This window comes from Dromaius novaehollandiae, chromosome 2 (assembly GCF_036370855.1).
Source record: "Dromaius novaehollandiae isolate bDroNov1 chromosome 2, bDroNov1.hap1, whole genome shotgun sequence".
NCBI lineage: Eukaryota > Metazoa > Chordata > Aves > Casuariiformes > Dromaiidae > Dromaius > Dromaius novaehollandiae.
Genome location: NC_088099.1, coordinates 6,765,246 through 6,785,416, shown reverse-complemented (window position 1 = coordinate 6,785,416; position 20,171 = coordinate 6,765,246). Strand labels below are relative to the sequence as shown.

Below are 20,171 nucleotides of genomic sequence, written 5' to 3'. Positions count from 1 at the left end.
GTTCTTAACACACTTTTTAGGTGTTTTTTCTCAGCTAAAAAGGTTCTGTTCTCCAAAGTGGATCTTCAGAAAAGAAGAAAAGAATTTCACTCTCCTGTAGCAAAATCTATATAATAAGTTTTTTTGGCTTCTCTTCCCTAAAACTACCCTCACCCTTCTCCCCTTCCTCCCACTCGGGAAGAATTAAGGGCTTGTCATGAAAATAGGATTTGCAGGTGGATTACTAAAAGCTCAGAAGAAAAACAGTGAACGCTGGCTAACAATGTGCTGGCTAGGAGATTTCTATTTTTATCTCTTTAAAACTTTTAGATAAACTTTTAACCTAAATATTATTTTAAATTCTTCCAGTGATAGTGTTATCCAAAGATGTTATATATCTAGATGTCAAACTAGCATTCACTTTAAAAAAATGGGATTACAAGATACCCTGAATTAGTTCATGCAGCACTTATCTTTTTCCTTTGTTGGTTAAAATTGCTGATAACCACTCCAATGAAAAGGTTCAACATGAAGAAAGATCCAAAGATAATGAAAATCACAAAATAAATATACATGATTAAGAAGCATTCAAACATTGGCTGTTCATCTTTCTGTTAAAAACAAAAAACAAAACAAGAAAACAATGTTGGTAAGAATAGGCTAAAACCAACTTTGGCATTTCCAATTTATAAAAGCAGATCTTTTTTATCATCAGGAGGGCCAGATTATTTTTAAATGTTTAAACCATTATTTACATGTACAAGTAGAACAACTGCCTTCTACTGACTTGTTATTATTTGTAAAGACAGTTATAAATGAAGACATATAGCTAAATGTAGGTCTAGCAAATTCTTAAGCTTAAGTCTTATATAAATCTGTCATAATCAGAAGTGATGCTGTGGATGTCTAGATTAGAAAATCGACTTAGACTATTTTGGTGAACTACCATAAACACGAACAATAATCCAGACAAGATGCAATTTTAAATTCACTATGATCAACTGTACAAGGAACAATCTCATTTTTAATTATTAGCTACTATATTCAAGCATATAGTGCTTGAATGAACATGGAGAAGGCAAATGAATGAGAAAACTGTGATTCAGTCAAGCATACAATAATTAAAACATACAGAATTTCACTTAGGAAGAGAAAGAGAAACAGCACATGGAAATGGGGAAGTAAAAGTAAGTATAACAAATACAGGGATGAAAACCTGCAAAAATAACTGCTAAACATGCATGCGGTTTTATTGTCACTGTACGCATTTAAAAAAGAAGGAAATTTGCTTCAGAGGCACAGTCCCTCTGGGACCTTTCTCTGAATTCTATTTCCAACACAGACTTGTAAAAGAAATGCAGAATCTTCCTCTTAATAATCTTGATACAGTAGGTTTTTGTACAGAGTACTCTATTTTAATTATGTTTTCCTTAGCCTAACTTCCAGGTATTTGCTGTTCCAAGGACTACTGGTTCACTCACTTGTTTGCTTGTAGTTCTCACTTGATATTGCAGAAGAAACTGAAAAAATGAATTGTATGGATAAAAAAAGGAAAGAAGAAGAGGGAAAAGAAGATAATTTCATTTTAGTGAGGTACCTTACGCGAATCCACTGCTGCATACATAATGTCCATCCAACCTTTAAAGGTTGCCTGAAAAAAAATTGCATTATTAAGCTTTTTCCTATTAAAATAAAAATTTAAAAGTTTAAAATTAAGATCAGGTAGAGTGAGCAATGTGCTAATAAAAAATGTGCATCACTTCTGAAGATCTGTTTGGAAGTATGGCTCACTGGAGGTTAATTAACAGTCAAAATTAATATTATTTCCTGCAAAAAATATAATAATAAAATTTAAGTATGAATCCTATGAAATGTCTTTTAACGTTAACTCTTTTTAAACTGAGTGCTTTACAAATTACTTTTGGAAAAAAGCAGTAAAAGTTTCAGTTTAATTAGCAAATGTATTCTAAAAGAAAGAAAACAAATTCTAAGGCAAACAGCAAATGATTCTCTCCTGCAGTTTTTAGCAACTATGCAGAATTTTAGAATATTCTGAAGGATTTAGAACAAAGAATTATATCTAGATAAGACACTGGAATAGCAGGCATCCTCCCTTTGGTATTGGAAAGATCAATACCTTCGCATTCAAATGTTTCATGACTTACATAATAAGAAAACACAGAGTTATAAACAAACTGAATTATGTATTTTCTCTCTCATCCAGTTTGGGACTGATTTTTACTCTAAAGAAAATGAGAACTTTAAATTCGGTATCTTGCAGATTATTTCAGGCTTATCATGCTTACCAAAATTAAAAGAAATCTGAAAAGGCATGAAACAAAGTGCTTTATTTTAACAAAAAGTTGCATGTGCTAAAGTGTTATTTAGGAGGAACTGAGCAGTTCATATATAAGAATATTTATGTAAGCTAAATTAAAAAAAAACATTTTTAGTAAGATAAATACAAGTAACAGTGGTGTCCTATGGCAGGACTGCTCAACACATTTTCTTGAAGGAAACAAAACTAAGCACATTTTTTTTTCAACTTACCACTTCAAGAAGAGCCAAGTATCCCATGCCAACATGGTCAAAGTTTACAAGAGCATTGTCCCAGCTTCCATTATAGGTTTGACAATCATTTTTGTTATTAATTAGACTGATATTTCCAGCTTTGAGTGTGCATTTCCAAAATTTCTTTCCAAGTAGTTGTACTCCTATGATGTTAAATAGGAGCCAGAAGACAATACAGACAAGCAAAACGTTCAAGATTGACGGGATAGCTCCCAAGAGTGCATTCACAACAACCTTAAATAAATGAAATGAATGAAAAGACTGCATGAATTATAAACATTCAATAGAACACCTTCCTAGAAAATCACTTATAAGAACTTTACTTTTCTTCTTCTGCATCTATAGCAGATTCTCACACATAGAAACTAGTAGACAGCCAATTTAAAGCCAGTCTTCAGCTTAACCTCAAGCTTGTCTTAATATGTAATTCTATGGAATCTATCTTGCCATTTTGTGGAAGGAAGTAAAGCAGGTGGCAACTAGAATCTTCCTTGGATAGAAGAAATATATGTAAGAAATGAGTCTGTAGTAGCTATGGACTCTAAAAAGCAAGTATAGAAGAATGGGTAACATGACCTGCATTTACTACAATGCCACAACATTTTACCTTGGAGGAGTTTTGTAAGAATCAGCAACAACTTGCCCTTGATAACAAAGTGAACCTAACCTGATAACTCTTGTTGATCGCACACAGTAGATGAAGTAGGGAAGTTTGGTTTCCAAGGAAGACTCAGTAATTTTGGTCAGCACACTTTTTTTTTTTTTTTTTTTTTTTTTTTTTTTGAGGTTCTTTTCACCACTCTCTGGTAATATGGTGGAACATGGTGAATGTCTCTCTTGGAGATGTTTCATTGCTGTTATTCTGAAAAGATTCTGAGCTTTTTATCCTGGGCTTGGATAATATACATATACCAGAAACACAGAATAATGCATGCTGGAAGGCACCTCTGGAGTTCATCTGAACTATGGAGTTAACTCCCTGCTCAAAGCAGGGCCAAACTTGAAAAGTTGCTTAGGGCCTTGTCCAATAGAATTTTGAATTTCTTCAAGGATGTATATTCAACAACCTCTCTGGGCAACCCACTCCAATTTTATCCATGCTCACTGTGATTTCCCCACACACCCCAATATCTAATCAGAATATCCCTTACTGTCAACTCATTCTGTTGCCACTGACATTATCACTGTGGGCCTATGAGAAAAGCCTAGTTTTATCTCCTCTGTAGCCTCCTGCTAAGTAGTTAAAGACAACAATTAGATCTTCCCTTAACCTTCTCTTCTCCAGTCAGAACAAGTGCAAGTCTCTCAGTCTCTCCTCTCCAGCCCCCTAATCATCTTGGTGCCACTCTGTTGGTCTCTCTGCAGTATGTTAATATCTTATACTGGGGGACCCAAAACTAGACTCAGCAATCCAGATTCAGTCTCACAAGTGCCAAAGAGAGAAGAGCCAACTGCCTTGATGTGCTGCTTAGACTTGTGCTCATACAGCCCAGGATGTGGTAGGCTGCCTTTGTCACAAGGGTGGTCTACTGACTTATGTTCAACCTGCTGTCCATCCCGGATCCTCTTCTGCAAAGCTGCTTGTTATCCAGTGTGCCCTCAGCCCATCACATGTGGTGGTTCTGGCTCAGGTGCAGGACTTTCTGTTTGTTTTTGCTGAACTTCACGAGGTTTCTGCAGCCCATATCTCCAGTCTGTTGAGCTCTCCCTGCAAGCAGGCTTGCAGGGTATTGACTGCTGCCCCCCAATTTCACATCATCTATGAACTTGCTGAGGGTGAAATCTATCCCGCTGTTCTGGTTGTTAACAAGGCTGTTAAACTGTATTGGCCCCAGTACTCACCCCTGTGGGATGCCAATAGCAAGCAGCAGCTAGTTGGACTTCAAACTGTTGATCTCTGTACTTTGAATCTGGCAGTTCAGCCCATTTTCTACCTCGTAATCCACCTATTCAAACCATATCCAACCAATACGAGAACATGAGTGGCTCTTCCCTCATGCACAGAGCCAGTCATCTCATCATAGCAGACAATCAGGTTTGTGAGGCAAGAACTGCCCTTCGAAAATCCATGCTGGTTGTTCCTAATCAGCTTCTTGTCCTTCATGTCCTCCAGGAAGCCATGGCCTCTGTATCCTTCCTGGGGCCTGAGCTTAGCATCTCAGCATACTCTATGATCTAAAACAGGTCAGGTGAACTGCATTATAGCACTTCCTGTTTCTCCACCTTGACTTTAAAGATTCATGATAACCTGTTTGGAGCTAGATGCCTGCAGTTTTTAAATGTAGGTTAAATGAATCCTCACTACTACTAAGAAAATCCCACCCTATGTAAGTATGCAAAGGATTGGTAAGATTTGGAGTCTGATATCTTTTAAATCCACCCTGGAGAACCTGAAATCTGGCATGTGAGCAGGGAGTCTGACTAGAGAAAACTGTTGAGATGAGTAGCTACAATCACAACAGTCTAAAGAAGGGGAGTTATGAAAAGGAGTTATAAAAAAAAAAATTGAATAGGCTCAGTTGAAGCAAAGAAATACTGAATCAATTTTTCCAGGTCCCAACTTTCTGCCTCAGGCAAAGATAAAAAATTCAAAAAAGACTGTAGTCACTACACTTCTCATGCCATGAATATTGATATCCTGTATAACTTTCACAGTATGGGCTTCCTCCTCATATTAAAACTCTTTTACGTGAGTTTGTTTTACTTAATAAATATACATGCAGCTTGTATTCTAAGTCATTAAAAATAGATCCTATTTTTTTCAAGCATATTCATTTTGTTCAGAAGAATTTTCCATGCCTAAGTTAAAACAAAAACTAGGTTTCAGAAAAGTACAATTCTAAAAAGGAAAAAAAAGTTTTAATTTGTTCTACACATTCCACATTCTCCACACTGAAACTGTGGAAATATGGAATAATGTTCCAGTGTTGAAATTAAATTATAATTTCCTTATTTTACTTGTATTTGTAAATCTGTGAAAGGGTTGCAAAACTAACAACCATACAATGTAAGTAGGAAATCTGAATCATTTCAATGCTATTTCAATGTTATATCCAAAACTAGACAATCAAATTGTATTTTTCCTAATAACAACTTCAAATGCAGCTATTATGAAATACACACACATGCGCGCATGCACACACGCACACACACAGAAATATTCTTACCCTTATCCCTTCAAATCTAGATAAAGCTCGTAGAGGCCTCAAGGCTCTGAGCGTTCGAAGAGATTTCAAGGCACTGCCACGGGAACAAAGTGACATGTCTTTGTCTTTGGAAACAGATTGTAGCCCCCAGGAAACAAATGAAAGCTGTGTTGGTTGAATTGAAATTAAGATTATTAAATGGCATATAAAAGTTTGTTTTGTTTGTGTCAGTAGACAATCACATGCTGAATCTTACATTATTTTTGACCACTAATTCAAATTTATTGTGATATAATTTTACTTTATTCTGTTCTGATATTTTTTGAATGATGGCATTCTTTCATTCCAATCAACGCATTTCTTTTTTTCCACAATCAATTTATATAATATCTTAAAGTGTTAGTATAACAACCAAATTAGTAACTATGATAATTTCAGAGACTACAAGGACAGAAAGGGTTATTCTCATAAACTAGTCTCATTTTCTGTATATAACTGGTCTTAGCAGTGTTTCCAGTAATTCCTCATCATGACTATAACTTAAGATGGCAAGGTGGAAATATACGCTATTTTAAAAAAAATTTAATCATGATTTCAAATCTTCACATGACAGGAACAAAAAACTTTAGTAAATGGTTCAAATCATTAGCTTTTTCACCATTCATAATTTCCATCCTCTCTCCTATTTGAATTTGTTCTCTCATTATCTAGCCACTGGGTATTTTCATGTTCTTCCCCTGTTTTGATCAGGACTATTAAACTTACAGAACTGTAATTGCTAGAGTCATGCTATTTATTCTTATTAAATTGTCTCAGTATTAGATTTTTTTGTTGAAGCACTGAGTACTTCAAAACTTTCAATGCCAGCAATCCAGACAGCTTATGTAAGAGCTACCTGCTTGTTCCTGGAAGCCCGCTATTTGGATATTCTTACTTTAAGATATTTAGCTTCAGTAGATTCTACTCAGCATCTTCCAAGAGCATTGTTGAGAAATAAAAAGCATTTCATTATTATCCAACAAGATTACATTATTTAACTTTTTCTGAATCCAGAATAAATAAATAAGTAAATATATAACACTGTATTACTTCTATCTCATTATTGATGATTTCACCATTTCTCTTTATGTTAGAACTGCTTCTGTTGCAGAGCAAAATATACGTTCTTACCTCTTTAACTCTCTAGCAAACACTTTTTCCAACAATACTTTCATATTCCCTTTACCATCTAAATTTCTTCTTCTTCAGGTAAACAACTCTAGGTTTTTATAATGGCTGAAGCTGTCAGCAAATTCACATTTTTCTACGTTAATTGATGTATCTTAGTTTCATTTTTGATTGCTAATTGCACTCTCTCTATACTGGAAAAGGTTTTTATAATCAGTACAGTCCTCAGTGATAGTGATATTTAGTAAAATTTTCTTAAGCAACTTCTAATTATTACCTATAATTGCCATTTACATTTTTCCTTCAGTCTCTTTTGATTGCAATTATTTTCAGCTTTTGGAAACTGTCTTTTACATTTGCGTTTATTCATGATCTGATTATACATGGAGTTCTTTACATACCAAATCTCAAAATTCAGGACATAAGGCAAGTTCAATATAATACTTACACATACAATGATGAAGTCAAGCCAACACCAAGCATTTGTGAAATAAGTTTGGAAGCCATAAGCCACCCATTTCATAAGCATCTCCATAAAAAAGATGTAAGTAAATATTTTATCAGCATATTCTAGGACCATTTTAATTGTTTTTCTTTTCTCAAGGTAAATATCTTCAAATGCCTGGAATTTCAGAATTCAGTTATTAAGCTGTTCAGTAGTTTTGGGGTAAATAACTTTCAAATGGTACAAGAACGTACAGTTTGGTTTATTATAACAATTTCACAACAAATTATAGGAAATTTCCACTTAGTTTTTAAATTTAGAAGCTGAAAACTAAACTGTAAAATAACTAGTCTCATTTTCAGACTGATCGAAAAGCATATACTTTGGGTTTCTATGGTGTGTCCACAGTGCTTTGGAAGACATTTATTTAGGCATTATAGCAGACCTGATTTGTTCTCCTGAATCTATGACATGCTAAGCCCAATCTAATAGATCACTGACAAAAGGGAGTAGGAGCATAAGCAGGTGTTTAGATCTAGTGAGACTTGAATTAATAAAAACCCACATAAAATCACTGCTATGTTTCTCTTTTATATTCCTACTGACAAAACAAGGAGCAGGGACACTCCCATGCATAGTTACCACCAATCTGGCAGAACCTGTGTGTTCCTGGTTTACACAGCAAGAAAGCAGTAATACCATTTCTGGAGCTCTGTGGCCTTTGAAGCAGTGACCATTCAATTGTGCTACAAGTGAGATAAATGTTTACAGAACAAAGCTGTCACTGTATCCACAGAACTGGTAATTCAACTACAGGAAATTGAAAACTCACTGTATTTGCATACAAAATCCTATTTACCATTTCCTATTTTTTTTTCTGAGAAAGCTTGACAATTAGCATTGTCTCTTTCTCTGCTTAACCTTGGCAGCCCAAGAATCTTGTTACCTTGATCTATATCCATTGATCAATTCAGCCATTCATTAGTAGGGATGCTCCTTCAAACTTCTAATTACTAAACTCTTCCCTTGCTCTGAGCACTCACCATGTCCTTTTCTATGCATTCTATGATCACCATCTCATTTAATTTACTTCATTATAGCTGGTTCAGGAAACTTCATATCATCAAAAAACTTCATAAATAAATAGAAAGTAGAAAATTTTTGCTAGATGACAACAGTACCTTAGTGATGTGAAAGTTCTCAACGCCATAATAAAACTTTGATAAACAGAAATTATTATTATTTTGTTGTTTTGTATGTGTATACTGACTATTTTTGTATTCAAATTGGCTAGGTCCTACAGTACAGTAAAAAATAACTTAATTTCCTTCCTCACATCACTGTGGTTCCACACGAGTACAGAGGAGCACTTACTGGAATCCCAGGGACTTCCCATGGAGCTTTTTGCCATGGAAAGTTTAAAGCAGAATGTTCAAATTTATGGCTCATTGTTCAACCTAAAACTAATGAGCACAGAATAGATTTTATTTGGAAAATTCTCTTATCTATCATATACATCAGCTTCAAACTAGTTGTTTATGTTCTTTCTATTTTATATAATTTTTATTAAAAAAATATTTTCATTAGACGTAGTTAATATGTCTGCACATCAAATAAAAATTCTCTTATTCTTCAGTAAAAATAATCAGAGCTGTAATCAAAGATTAAGTCACCCTACCAGTTTACAGAATCTTCAGTTTTAGATTCTGATAATCTTGAATGATTTTATATCTGTTTTTATTGAGTAGTTAATCTGTTTTATAAATCTAAAGGTACCTCTATTTTTTTAAGCTTTTCTAAGTAGTTTCAAACTTTGGCTTAGCCTTTTACTTAAGCACACAAAGTAGTTCCATGAAGAACTATCAATAAGCCAGTAATTCCATACATTTAAATATCATGCTACTTCTCTAATTGAGGAAAGCCTTACAACTTGTAAGAGATAAGTTTATTACACTTTCATCTATCCTTGGGGAAAGGAATGTGAAAGAAGGAGAGAAGAAATAAATGAAATAGAATAACACGATTCTTTTCCTTTACTTATACCTCTCAGTTCAAAGTTTGAGAGATTAAAATAAAAATTTACCAGTGCTGCACTGCTCAATACTATCACGAAAATGATAAAATTTTCAAACCAGCTATGTTTAACAATTCTGTAGCAGGTTTTTCTAAATTTCCACCAAGTGCTTCCTGGAAACTTAGTGATATCCACTATACAACACGGAAAACATTTGACACAACCTGAAAAGAAACAGAACAACATATTGGTTCCATGCAAAATGTGGAGCCACGGAATGTTAAAAAGTGCAAGACATCTTAAAATGAGCTTCTGTGGCATATACGAAGAATGTGCTGTTTTATCCAAGTAGTAGTGTTGCTGTGGCTGAAATATTCTAAGGAGACAGAAAAGACAAAATTTGCAGGCAGAAGTAATTTCTTTTAACTGACCAATTCATACTTGGAAAAAGCAGAGAAGCTTTTGTGCACACACACCCTTTTGCAGGGATTTCATCTAAAAAACTATTACTCCTATTTACAAAACTTACTGGTTTTATTCTCTGCATTTATTCTTCTTGTTTTCAAAAGAAATATTCCCTTTCTAGTAGACTAGTGAATTATTTTTACTGATTATATCACTCCTGTTTTGAACCATTAAAGTCAATGGAGTCTAAGCAGCCGTTTAGGTGATCAAGTGTAGGTGCCTGCTTTAGGATGTATAATCCTCTGAATTCCATTAGCTGTATTGACTGCATATTCATTCACTATACTGGGAGTTCAGACATACTCAGTTGTTAAACAGAGGACTCGAGTGCCATTTAAGATACTAGGTGTCCAGATAGATAACCTGGCTGACCTCCAGCTGCCCTTCGGAAGTGCTCTAAGTGCTCTACCTCATATATATAGACACCTGCACTCTGATGTCTTAATATAAGACTGAATCAGATAGATGAAATTTAGTGGCCTGAATACAGGTGTTTAGTGTTATTTCAGGCCCTCTGGGATATCCTATAGCTCCTGAGTCATTTCTGCTAGCTCCATGCAGTTGTCTTAGGTATTTGCAGGCATCTCATAGGGTACTACATGCCTATGTTCAAGCATCAGAATCTTGTTCCAGTTGTACACTAGCATCACATATATTTGCCTGAGCTTTTATGTACATAAAGTGTCTCAGGCAAACAGTCTCTGCCAATTTAGAAACTTTACAAAGACAGACCATTGAATACTGGCATATTTGCCGTCACTGTGATAAATAACCGATTCTTACTTTCTCCAAGACAGTCCTTAGGTATCTGTGGCTTTTTAGCCTGGTAAAACATATCCATAGGAATAACTGGATCCACAGTGCTGGCTTCAGAATAACTACCAATGTCAAGTTTCTGCACAGGACAAGAACAAAGAAAAGAATGTATTCATTTTTCCATAATAAGGCTACTAGGTTTAAAATAAATAGAACTTATAGAGAAAAAAAAGGGGGGGGGGAAATTATCTGTAGGACATAAATCATGTCAGTGGTGCTGAATTGCCAAAATAAAGTTACACATAATAGACCTGTTCCTTATTCTTTGATTTCATGGCTCTTATTTGATAAGTTCCTTTCTTTTGATTTCTTCTAGATTTCCACAGTGGACTTCCAGGCAGGGAAAAAAAAAGTCTATAAGAGATTAAATTAGGCTACAAATATACTAAAGTTTATCTGCACTCGATTTCTTCTGGAAAGAATCTCTATACTCTTATGCGGAAATGTGTTGCTTCCATGTCCCCTAAGGACATGGACCTTCGCGTTGTGTTTGTGCATAGCCATCTCAGTGGTGGAAAGGTGGGTGTCCTTAGGGCCAAGTTCTTTAACCTGGTTGCACTGATATATTGGACTCTTGCCCACTTTTCTTACAGGAAAGAAAGGAAGGAAGGTTGTAAAAATCTATAAACATGTTTATGCGCATATGCAACACATCTTAAAAACAAGAAGCTGCTTACTAAGAATCAAAATTAGGTAAATGTGTAGTCATGTACCTTCATACAGATACATTCATGCGATGGGTGCATATGCACTCCTTCACTTGAGACTAGAGATTTTAACTTTTCCTTCGGCAGTCTCTATAGTGGGAGTGCAGAGGCTTCACCCTGCCTCATGCCATTCCAATTTCCTTTTCTTTTGCAGAGATACAGACCACATCTGAAAAGGCTTTAAGAGGGGAAAGGCTGGCAGGAAAGAAACGTACGGTTTCTATATTTCAAAGAACTGTAGTCACTGGTAAGTAACCTACGCACCTATAAAACTAAATGGAACAGGGAAAAGAAATCAAACAAAAAAAGAAAGCAATCTTTCAGCTAAAAAGTGTAAGTGTCCTACATGGCAAGGGATGGCATGAGGACAGGAATGAGAAGCCAGGGTAAGGGAAGACTGCCTCTTTTGACTACCATGTTGGCTTATGCTAACTTAAGGTCATAGGGAACCTTCAGCATACAGAAAAATGTAATGGTTTAAATTTATGGATGTTTAAATATTTTTAAACTTATACCTAATATAACAAAATACTGTAATTTAGATTATATGAAAGTTTAGGCAACTGTATCTAAAAACAGTTTAATATTAAATTTGTTTGCTTTTTGGAGGTAGTAATCCAGAGACTCACTGAACTTCCATTTAATTTTCTGGGTCATTTGGATGTGAATCATTACCTTTTCTTATGTGGAAATGTATCATATTAGAGTAAACTAATTTTCTAGATCAGAAAAGGTACAGTTGTTTTGGGAGCATTTCAAGAGAACAAACTTTTACATCCAAGGTTGACAGCAAAAGCAATTATCTATAAAAATGAATAGCACATACAAGATACAAGGAAGTGTGCTTCTGGACTAATCCCTTTCGACTCACTTTGAACGAAATCACGTATTAAGTTATACTGGTAGCCACGGATGTTTGTGGGACACAAAATTCCACATTCTAAAGTATTATTTACTTTCAAGAGATGCACTGTCTTCCACATTAATTATAGCTACCGTTTGGAAACCCATTTGTCCTGTCACTGCTGAATGAGACAACCACTGGAACAATTTTACTGTCTAGCATATTCATAAAAATAGAAGTTATGCTTACCTCTTTCTGCTCTTTATTTTGTTGCATTTCTGAAAAAACACTCATGATTTCCGAAGTCTCAGAAAACTGACTGCAGCCACTTGAAGTTTTGCACCACTCTCTATGTCTTAATTGGTCTCCCTGCATGAAATAATGCAAAAAAGTTTATTTTCCACATTTTTTTTCCTGAGAGTCATTCTTACAGTCAAATTTCTCTAACAGAATCCAAAGCATCTAAAAAAAAAAAAAGATTCAGAATATTTTTCTTTTCATAGAAAATGAAACGAATATCCCTAAAAAAGCTGATAAAATAATGATTTCTTCCTCAGTTTCAAATACTGCAGTCATCTTGTAACCAAAAACATAAGAAATAGATCCTAGTAGTCCACCTACACACTGGCCATATGACAATTCAACCAAAACCAGCATCTGCTTTTGACATTTCTCCCATCACATAACGCTAGGTTACTGTGCACTTTTATCCCAAATACCTGCTCTGATTTATTTAGAGTGTGTTGATACCACAATCATAACATGTGACCAACATTCATAAAATACAACCTTAAACAAGATAATCTAGACAGTACAGTCATCACAGCATGGTGCCCCACATGAGCTCACTACTCACATATACACATAGCTATCTGTACCCATGCATAGCCAGCCTGAATATGGGTACATCAGCTGAAATCACCTCTCTGAATTACATTGTAGGCAACACCATTGCTTTTATCTATGAAGAAAAGCGCTACCTGCAACATCTCATAATATCTCATACGTACTTGAAGGTGGGGTAGGAAAAATAAATGTAAATGCATAACATGACTTAAATGAAACTCATAAGCTATTTTTCATAAGAGGTTTTGTATCTTGTTTTATGTGAAGCACCTGCAAAGAAGCTCATTCTTCCTCTGTTGCATGAGCGAGCTTCTATTAGGCTATCCTTTACATATAAGTCTGAATGTAGGTTAATAACATTTTTTTGTTCACTTCCTGACAAAAAATTGCAAAGGTGGTTTATTGGAACTTGTCACTTCTTAGTACTACTGCCTGCCAACAAGGCAAGGTTCTAAATGAAACTGACCTGGGCTCCTTGTCTCCTGAGGTGAGTTGAAGCTACTGCTGGATGTTTCGTACTTACTTGTACTGTTGATAGGCTGAAAGCTATCACCCTTACCTTCCAGAGGCAAGAATACTTAAATGGGAATTAGCATCTCAGAGAATGGCCTGAACTCAAATGCCTTCATGCAGACATATCATTGGGGGGTGTATGCAAACCAGCCCTCAGATCCTGTCTAGGCAATCACATCACATCTTATAATAAAAGTAATGATGCTGTCATGAACAGAATTTCATTGAGACACACTACCCTTCTCAAAGGAAAGTAATCAGGTAAAATTCCATTTTATTAAAAGTATTTCACATCATTAGAAGTAATAAAAGAAACAAAAAGAAGGTAAAAAAAAATCAAGAAAGCATGAAGGGAGAAAACATGAAGCGGAAAAGCGGGAGATGTACAAGTACTACAGATATGCAGCAAGGACACAAAGGGTTTGATTCCGCCACTTACCCATAAATGCCTGGTGTCTTTTAGGATACCTGAGGGTATCTAAGACATACGCATGGCATAGTTAAATATATCACAGGTCCTATAAAAGACTGGTGCCTTTTTGGAGCTGCAGTTGTAAGCGACATGGAATACTCTTGGGCATCCTAAATGACACTAGGCATCTACGACATCTATGAAGTTTACTGTTGAGTCTTGTAAATCATATTTGCAGGTGCAAGCCACAAAAAATTTTCAAAACATTAATATTTCTTACCCTTTTTTTGTATTCCACTGTTGTGCATATACTCTGCTCATTACCACCTTCATCACTGTAAGTCTCTGGTACTGCAATGGGAACAGAGATACTATCATTCATTAAAAATTCTTCATATTTCTTTGTCACTGAGGAACTCTCTTCATCATTGCAAAACCCAATGTCAAAGCAATAGTTTTCTACATCCTTTCTGATAGCTGCCATGGCACAGTTATTTTTGTCTAAGTCTTTGGCAGAAGTTTTCACCACAGTCGTTTTGGTTCTTGTTTTGAGACTTCGTTTCATTATTTTGCCACAATGATCCAAAATTCTCTGTTTCTGAGACTGCAGGCCCTTGTGAATCCGAGAAATGGCAATCTGACATTTGGTCTTTTTTCCAGTTTCCTCTTGTCCCATTGAAGAGTCAATACTGAATGAACTCAGCAGCAATGCGATGAATAGGTTGAGCACCTTAAAATAGTTAAAAGCAAGTTGGAGACACTACTGCTTCTAACAGAAATAACATTTCAAAAAACCCTCCTTAGTTAAAAAATCTCAAACTCTTTTCAACCACTGTAATAAAATTATTTTCCGTTACACGGGAAGATTGATGTACTATGGTATGGCTTCTTCAAGAAGGAAAGGCAAAACAAAAATGAAAGAAGTGTGGTTCTGGGTATATCAAAGATATTTTCACATGTTCTGATGTCTATAATGTAAGAGGAGGTAGAAAATCTGTTGCAAAACAGTGGAGAGAGACAAATTTTAATAACACTGCCACCAAACAAGTATTTGCTATAGATCAACAAACCAGGCAGAGGAAAAAATGTCTTCTTCCATTAAGTAACGGATGAGACTGAATGCTCATGGTAATGGAGGATTTTACCAAAGTGTCTCCTTGAAAAGAAAGGTATACCAAGATTTTGAATTGTCCAGGAAGTTTGAGATTCTTGGGAAGAAAGGCCAAAAAAAAAAGACGTGATTACTGCAGATGGAACAAACTGTAATGGGTTTAAACGCATTAAGGGAGATTTAGGCTGTGCTTTATGGAAAAACTTTCTAGGAGGAAGAGTAACAAAAAGATTGTATAGGGAGACTTTTAAAAATAGGACTGACAAAGGCATAACTGATCCTATCTTGGTAGACAAAAACAGACTAGATAGTTTCTTGAGAACTCATCCTTGTCTTTTATGAATTTATACTGTATTGCCTAACAAATTCTCTACTGAATAGGTCTGATATATTTGGAGCCATTAAAACACAATGGAACAATGCTTCACAATGACAAAAGAGTGTGACAATTTGAGAAAGAAAGAATATACGCAAGGTGGACAAGGAGAAGAAAACAGCTCATATAATCCAGTATAAGTAATATAAATTATACAGACCAAAAAACCTGGGTAGTGTAACCTGTTGATATTATAACGATAAGTCAGTAATCGTTACAAGCACCAAGCAGTTGGGTTATCTGTTGCTAGCAAGAAAAAAGAAAGAAATATGACACCTAATTAACAAAGGCACTGCACTTCTATGCACTGGCTAGAAGGAATTAATTTGAGCATTTTAACTAATGGTTAACTCTCATGAGCAAAAGGGAGGGGCAGAAAGAAGGAAAAAGAAAAGAAAAAAGAAGAAAACAAACTAACACCCAGAAACAAGAATTGTGTGAATATCTTTAAATAATGATGTTCACCCCAGGAAAAAAGATGTCAGTGTATCTGGATGCATCCAGTAGAAACAGAAAGACAGCTGAGACTCACCACTAGGTTTCCTATCACCAGGACTAGCAAGAAAATGGGAAGACACAGCCCTTGTTCAGCCACTCGCATACATTCCCACATCATTTCAATCCATTCTCCACATAAAATTCGGAATATAATCAGAAATGAATGAAAAAAATCCTTCATATGCCAGCGTAAATTCCTGTCAACGCTTATTTTGTGGTAGTTTTCCTCATAGCATTTGCCTAAAACCTGCTTTCCTACTACAGCAAAAATAAATATAGTGATAACCAAAACCAGAGTGAGGTTACCCAGAGCAGCAACTGAATTCAAAATTATTTTCATCAGAGTATTTAAGGCTGGCCAGGACTTTGCCAATTTGAAGATTCTGACCTGTAAACAAAACACAAGAGAACAATGTGAGTGGCAGAATATCGTATATGTAGCATAGCGCACAGAAAAAAAACAGCTTCCATATTTATGAGACTGCCTTTATTTCTGAAAAGGCCATGCTTAAATACACCTTCATAACTTGGCCCCAAATACTGGATGTTAACAGGTCTGCAATTCACACCTGGGATTATCAGATTATAATATGAATTCTGATATGCCTGCACTTGTTATGCCCGCACTGCATGCCAGCTAGTTCTAATCCAAAAATGCCATGCTTAAACTCAGAAGGTAATTGTTGCTGAGATCACAGCCCTGCCAAAAGAAGCTTTCAAACTGCACATGCCCAGTGAGATATGAGCATGCATAAGTCTATTTGTAAATAAAGAAATCAGGTGGCTTCTAGGTACTAAGAAGAGCCTGGCTTATCAAACGACTGTGTTTTGGACTAAATCAAACGTAGTGAGATCACAAATGAAAAAGGAATTTTTTCTACCTCTCACCCAACAGACTCAAATAAGGATCTGAAAAGCAAGATATGATGCACCCTTATGAGTAAAAAGCATTTTTAAAGTCAAATTAGCCTTCACCCCACTGCCTTCAGAGGGGTTTGCACAGGTATAAAGGACTGTTAACACTCTCCGTTATGATATGCAAGCAGAAACGGAATTCAATTGAATTTTTAAGTGTGCTGACTCTGAAAAGCTAGGAAGAACATTACAACCATCAGTACATATAGCATATATGATTTTGAATATACAGTAAAAGTACAAGCAAAAAACTGACATTATACCTAGACGTATGAGAACTATTTCTCTTTTTACCTAACAAGGAGAAAGTCTTAAGGAATGCTAGGTTATTTTTCAAATTTCAACCCAAAAGGAAAGAGAATGTAGCAAAGGAACCTTTGGTATGCTTAAACTCATGAAAGCACCCAGACAATATCTCTTCCAGATTGAAGATCTGAAATGTTGGAGCTGACATCCACCCTTGCATAGAACCAGCAGAGAATTAGAGAACTCCATGCTATGTCAAATCTCCAAGGGGAGCACCGTGCCAGAGGATTTGTAGTATCCAGTGTACCCAACATGATAAATATAGTAAATGTATTCTTTAACATACATTTAAAATTCATTCTAATTTAACATTCATTTTGGCTTATTATACACTAAACACAGAGTACTTATTTAACAGATCCATCAGTAAAATAATTTGAGGGAAAGCGTTTAACCGAAAACTTTCTACAAATATATACAAAGCATGTACTATTTTCTTAAAAAGAATTAAAAAATCATTACCAGCCTGAAAAATGACAAATTTGATTCAAAGCTTATTAGGCCAATCATAACAGTTACACTATCAAAAATATTCCATTTTTGCTGAAAATAGTGGTAGGGATCTAGAGCGATGATTTTCAAGACCATTTCTGCTGCAAAAATGACAGTGAAGACCTGGAAAGAGGAAAAAGAAATCAGCATAAAGTCACTGAAAGAGTATATCTGCCATTAGGACCATCCCACTATGAATATGGGGTTATAACTCCATACTGACTCTAAGGTAGACCTAACTTACCTTGTCACTTATATAAATCATATTCTCATAAGGTTCTGTCATCCCAGGGTACTCCAGAGCCAGGAATAAAGTATTCACCATGATGCAAATCATGATTAAGAGATCAACAAATGGATCCAATATTATCAATTTCACCTTCTCTTTGACTGCTAGCCAGAATGGGCAACAATCCCAAATTAGGTACCTTTGAGCGAAACGTTTCAAAAATGAAGGGCATTTCAGTTTGGACTCCTGTAATTCTAAAAGACAAAGGGCAAAGTGACATACAAGTTATCTTACGTGGAATCTCATAGCAAGAAGACAATCAATAATAGAAAAGTTTTTAAAAAACTTTAGTCACCTGTGAGCAGAATAATATCATTATTAAAAGCATACATAAAGCCATGTTTCATTCATTCTACACAAACCAGGCACAGGCTATTTAAAGGATACCATCAACAAATCTCATAATTACAAAAACAGCTGATATCCCCCACCTCTTCATATGCTTTAAGGATGATAAAATATCTGCACTAAGGAGAAAGAACTTAGCTGTTTCTAGGAAAAGACAACTTGTTCTCTGCGAGTTGCATATGTACAGTCACAGATGTAGCATGGCTTTAAAAGAATTCCAAGCTAAAATAAAGCTTTCATGCTCGTAGCTAACTAGTAATACTAATACTCAGACATCTGAAATAAAATAGGTTATAGAATAAATTTCTTACAGTAAAGGAAGAAATAACACAGCAATTCAGTTTTCTAAACAAAAAATTTCTGTTTTCCCCATACTTTGATGTCCCATAGTTGAGCACAGGACCATAGGATAATTCAAGTTGGAAGGGACCTCAAGGGTCTCTAGTCCAACCCTCTGTTCAAAGCAGGGTCAGCCACGAGGTCAGAGACTGCATGATTTGTTTGACTGTCTTCATGGTAAAAGCTTGTCCTTATATATAGTTTGAAACTCTCTTCTTTCTCTCTATGCCTATTTTCTCTCATCTTCCTACCATTGAGAAGAGTGGCCTCCTCACAGGGCAAGTGCTCCAGCCCCCAGCCATCTTGGTGGCTGTCTGCTGAACTTGCTCTAGTTTACCAATGTATTTCTTGTACTGGAAGGGGAGGGGGGAGGCAAAGCTGGATGCAGTATTCTAGGTGTGGTCTAACAAGTGCTGATTAAGGGCCATAAATCCCTTCCCTCAATCTCCTGTCTATGTACCTTTTAATATAGTCCAGGATGCTGTTAGCCATTGCTGCTGCTAGGGCACATTTCTGGCTCATGCAGCCATCTGAGCTCACTTGCCAAACCATTTTTTTGCCCATTTGGTTGTCCACCCATCCAGACCTTAACACCCTAACTTGCATGCAAAAATATTGTGGGAGACAGTGTTGAAAGCCTTCCTAGGGTCAAGGGAAATGACATCTACTGCTCACCTCTCATCCACAAAACTAGTCATTTTATTGTACAGAGCAATCGGGTTGGTGGGCATGATTTACCCTTGGTAAATCCAAGTTACAGCTGCAGTCATGTGAGATATCAGTATATTTGTTTTATTGAAATTTACATTTGTTTGCAGCATAATTTCCTCTAGTGACTTTTAAAATAATGCTGATTATAACATTTTGATCTCTTAGGTCAAGTTACACAGTCACTGTATGAAAAACACTAAAGAGCGACTTACCCAAATTATCTGTAATAACAGTGGCTGCACTCATTAACCTCTGTCTTCGAAAGGGATCATTAATAGAGTCCACTGACAATTCATAGGATAGTAATATTTGCCTCTTTGGTTAGAAAGACAATAGAAAATAATATAACAAGCAAACATGGATGAATGTTTGGCAATATAAAAAATACATACAGCATAATATAAATGGGCCTCCTTACATACATTGTAACGAAGCCTTACCTTGAAGAAAGAGTGCAAAACAAAACAATACACACATATCACATGAAGGCAAAAGACACTTCATTAAAAAGTAATATTCTTCAAGATGATTTTTCCTTCTGAAAATACTTAACAACAGTAATTATTTCATTATATAAGTACGTAAATCATTAATAGGAGAGCAAAGGAAAAAAAAATCATTACATCTTTCCAGTGACTGAGAAAACAAACACATGAAATGAACACTGAAGATCAGTTTGAATCAGTTATTGATTATTTAACTATTAATCATCAATTTTTGCTATATAATAATTAATAGTCAATATTAACAATAGTTATTCACTGAATCATAATTATTGGTTTGCTGGGCCATTTTCGGCCTATCTACTTTTAAGCCTATACAAACATCAAACAGCTTTAAACTAGGAATGGGATTACCTAT

At 35.6% G+C, this 20,171-nt stretch overlaps 1 protein-coding gene across 1 annotated transcript in view; it reads right to left on the bottom strand.

Annotated features, from left to right (window-relative positions):
• LOC112981581 (sodium channel protein type 5 subunit alpha-like) overlaps positions 1–20,171 on the bottom strand; it is a 60,508-nt gene that overhangs the window by 5,851 nt on the left and 34,486 nt on the right. Inside the window, exons 18-29 of the mRNA XM_064508063.1 lie at positions 19,523–19,625; positions 17,868–18,106; positions 17,594–17,746; positions 15,945–16,298; positions 14,206–14,655; positions 10,571–10,682; positions 9,392–9,546; positions 7,278–7,485; positions 5,718–5,806; positions 2,530–2,784; positions 1,577–1,630; positions 444–590 (exon numbers count right to left, since the gene is read on the bottom strand). Of these exons, the coding sequence (XP_064364133.1) occupies positions 444–590; positions 1,577–1,630; positions 2,530–2,784; positions 5,718–5,806; positions 7,278–7,485; positions 9,392–9,546; positions 10,571–10,682; positions 14,206–14,655; positions 15,945–16,298; positions 17,594–17,746; positions 17,868–18,106; positions 19,523–19,625 (2,319 nt within the window). The remainder of the gene's footprint in view (positions 1–443; positions 591–1,576; positions 1,631–2,529; positions 2,785–5,717; positions 5,807–7,277; positions 7,486–9,391; positions 9,547–10,570; positions 10,683–14,205; positions 14,656–15,944; positions 16,299–17,593; positions 17,747–17,867; positions 18,107–19,522; positions 19,626–20,171) is intronic.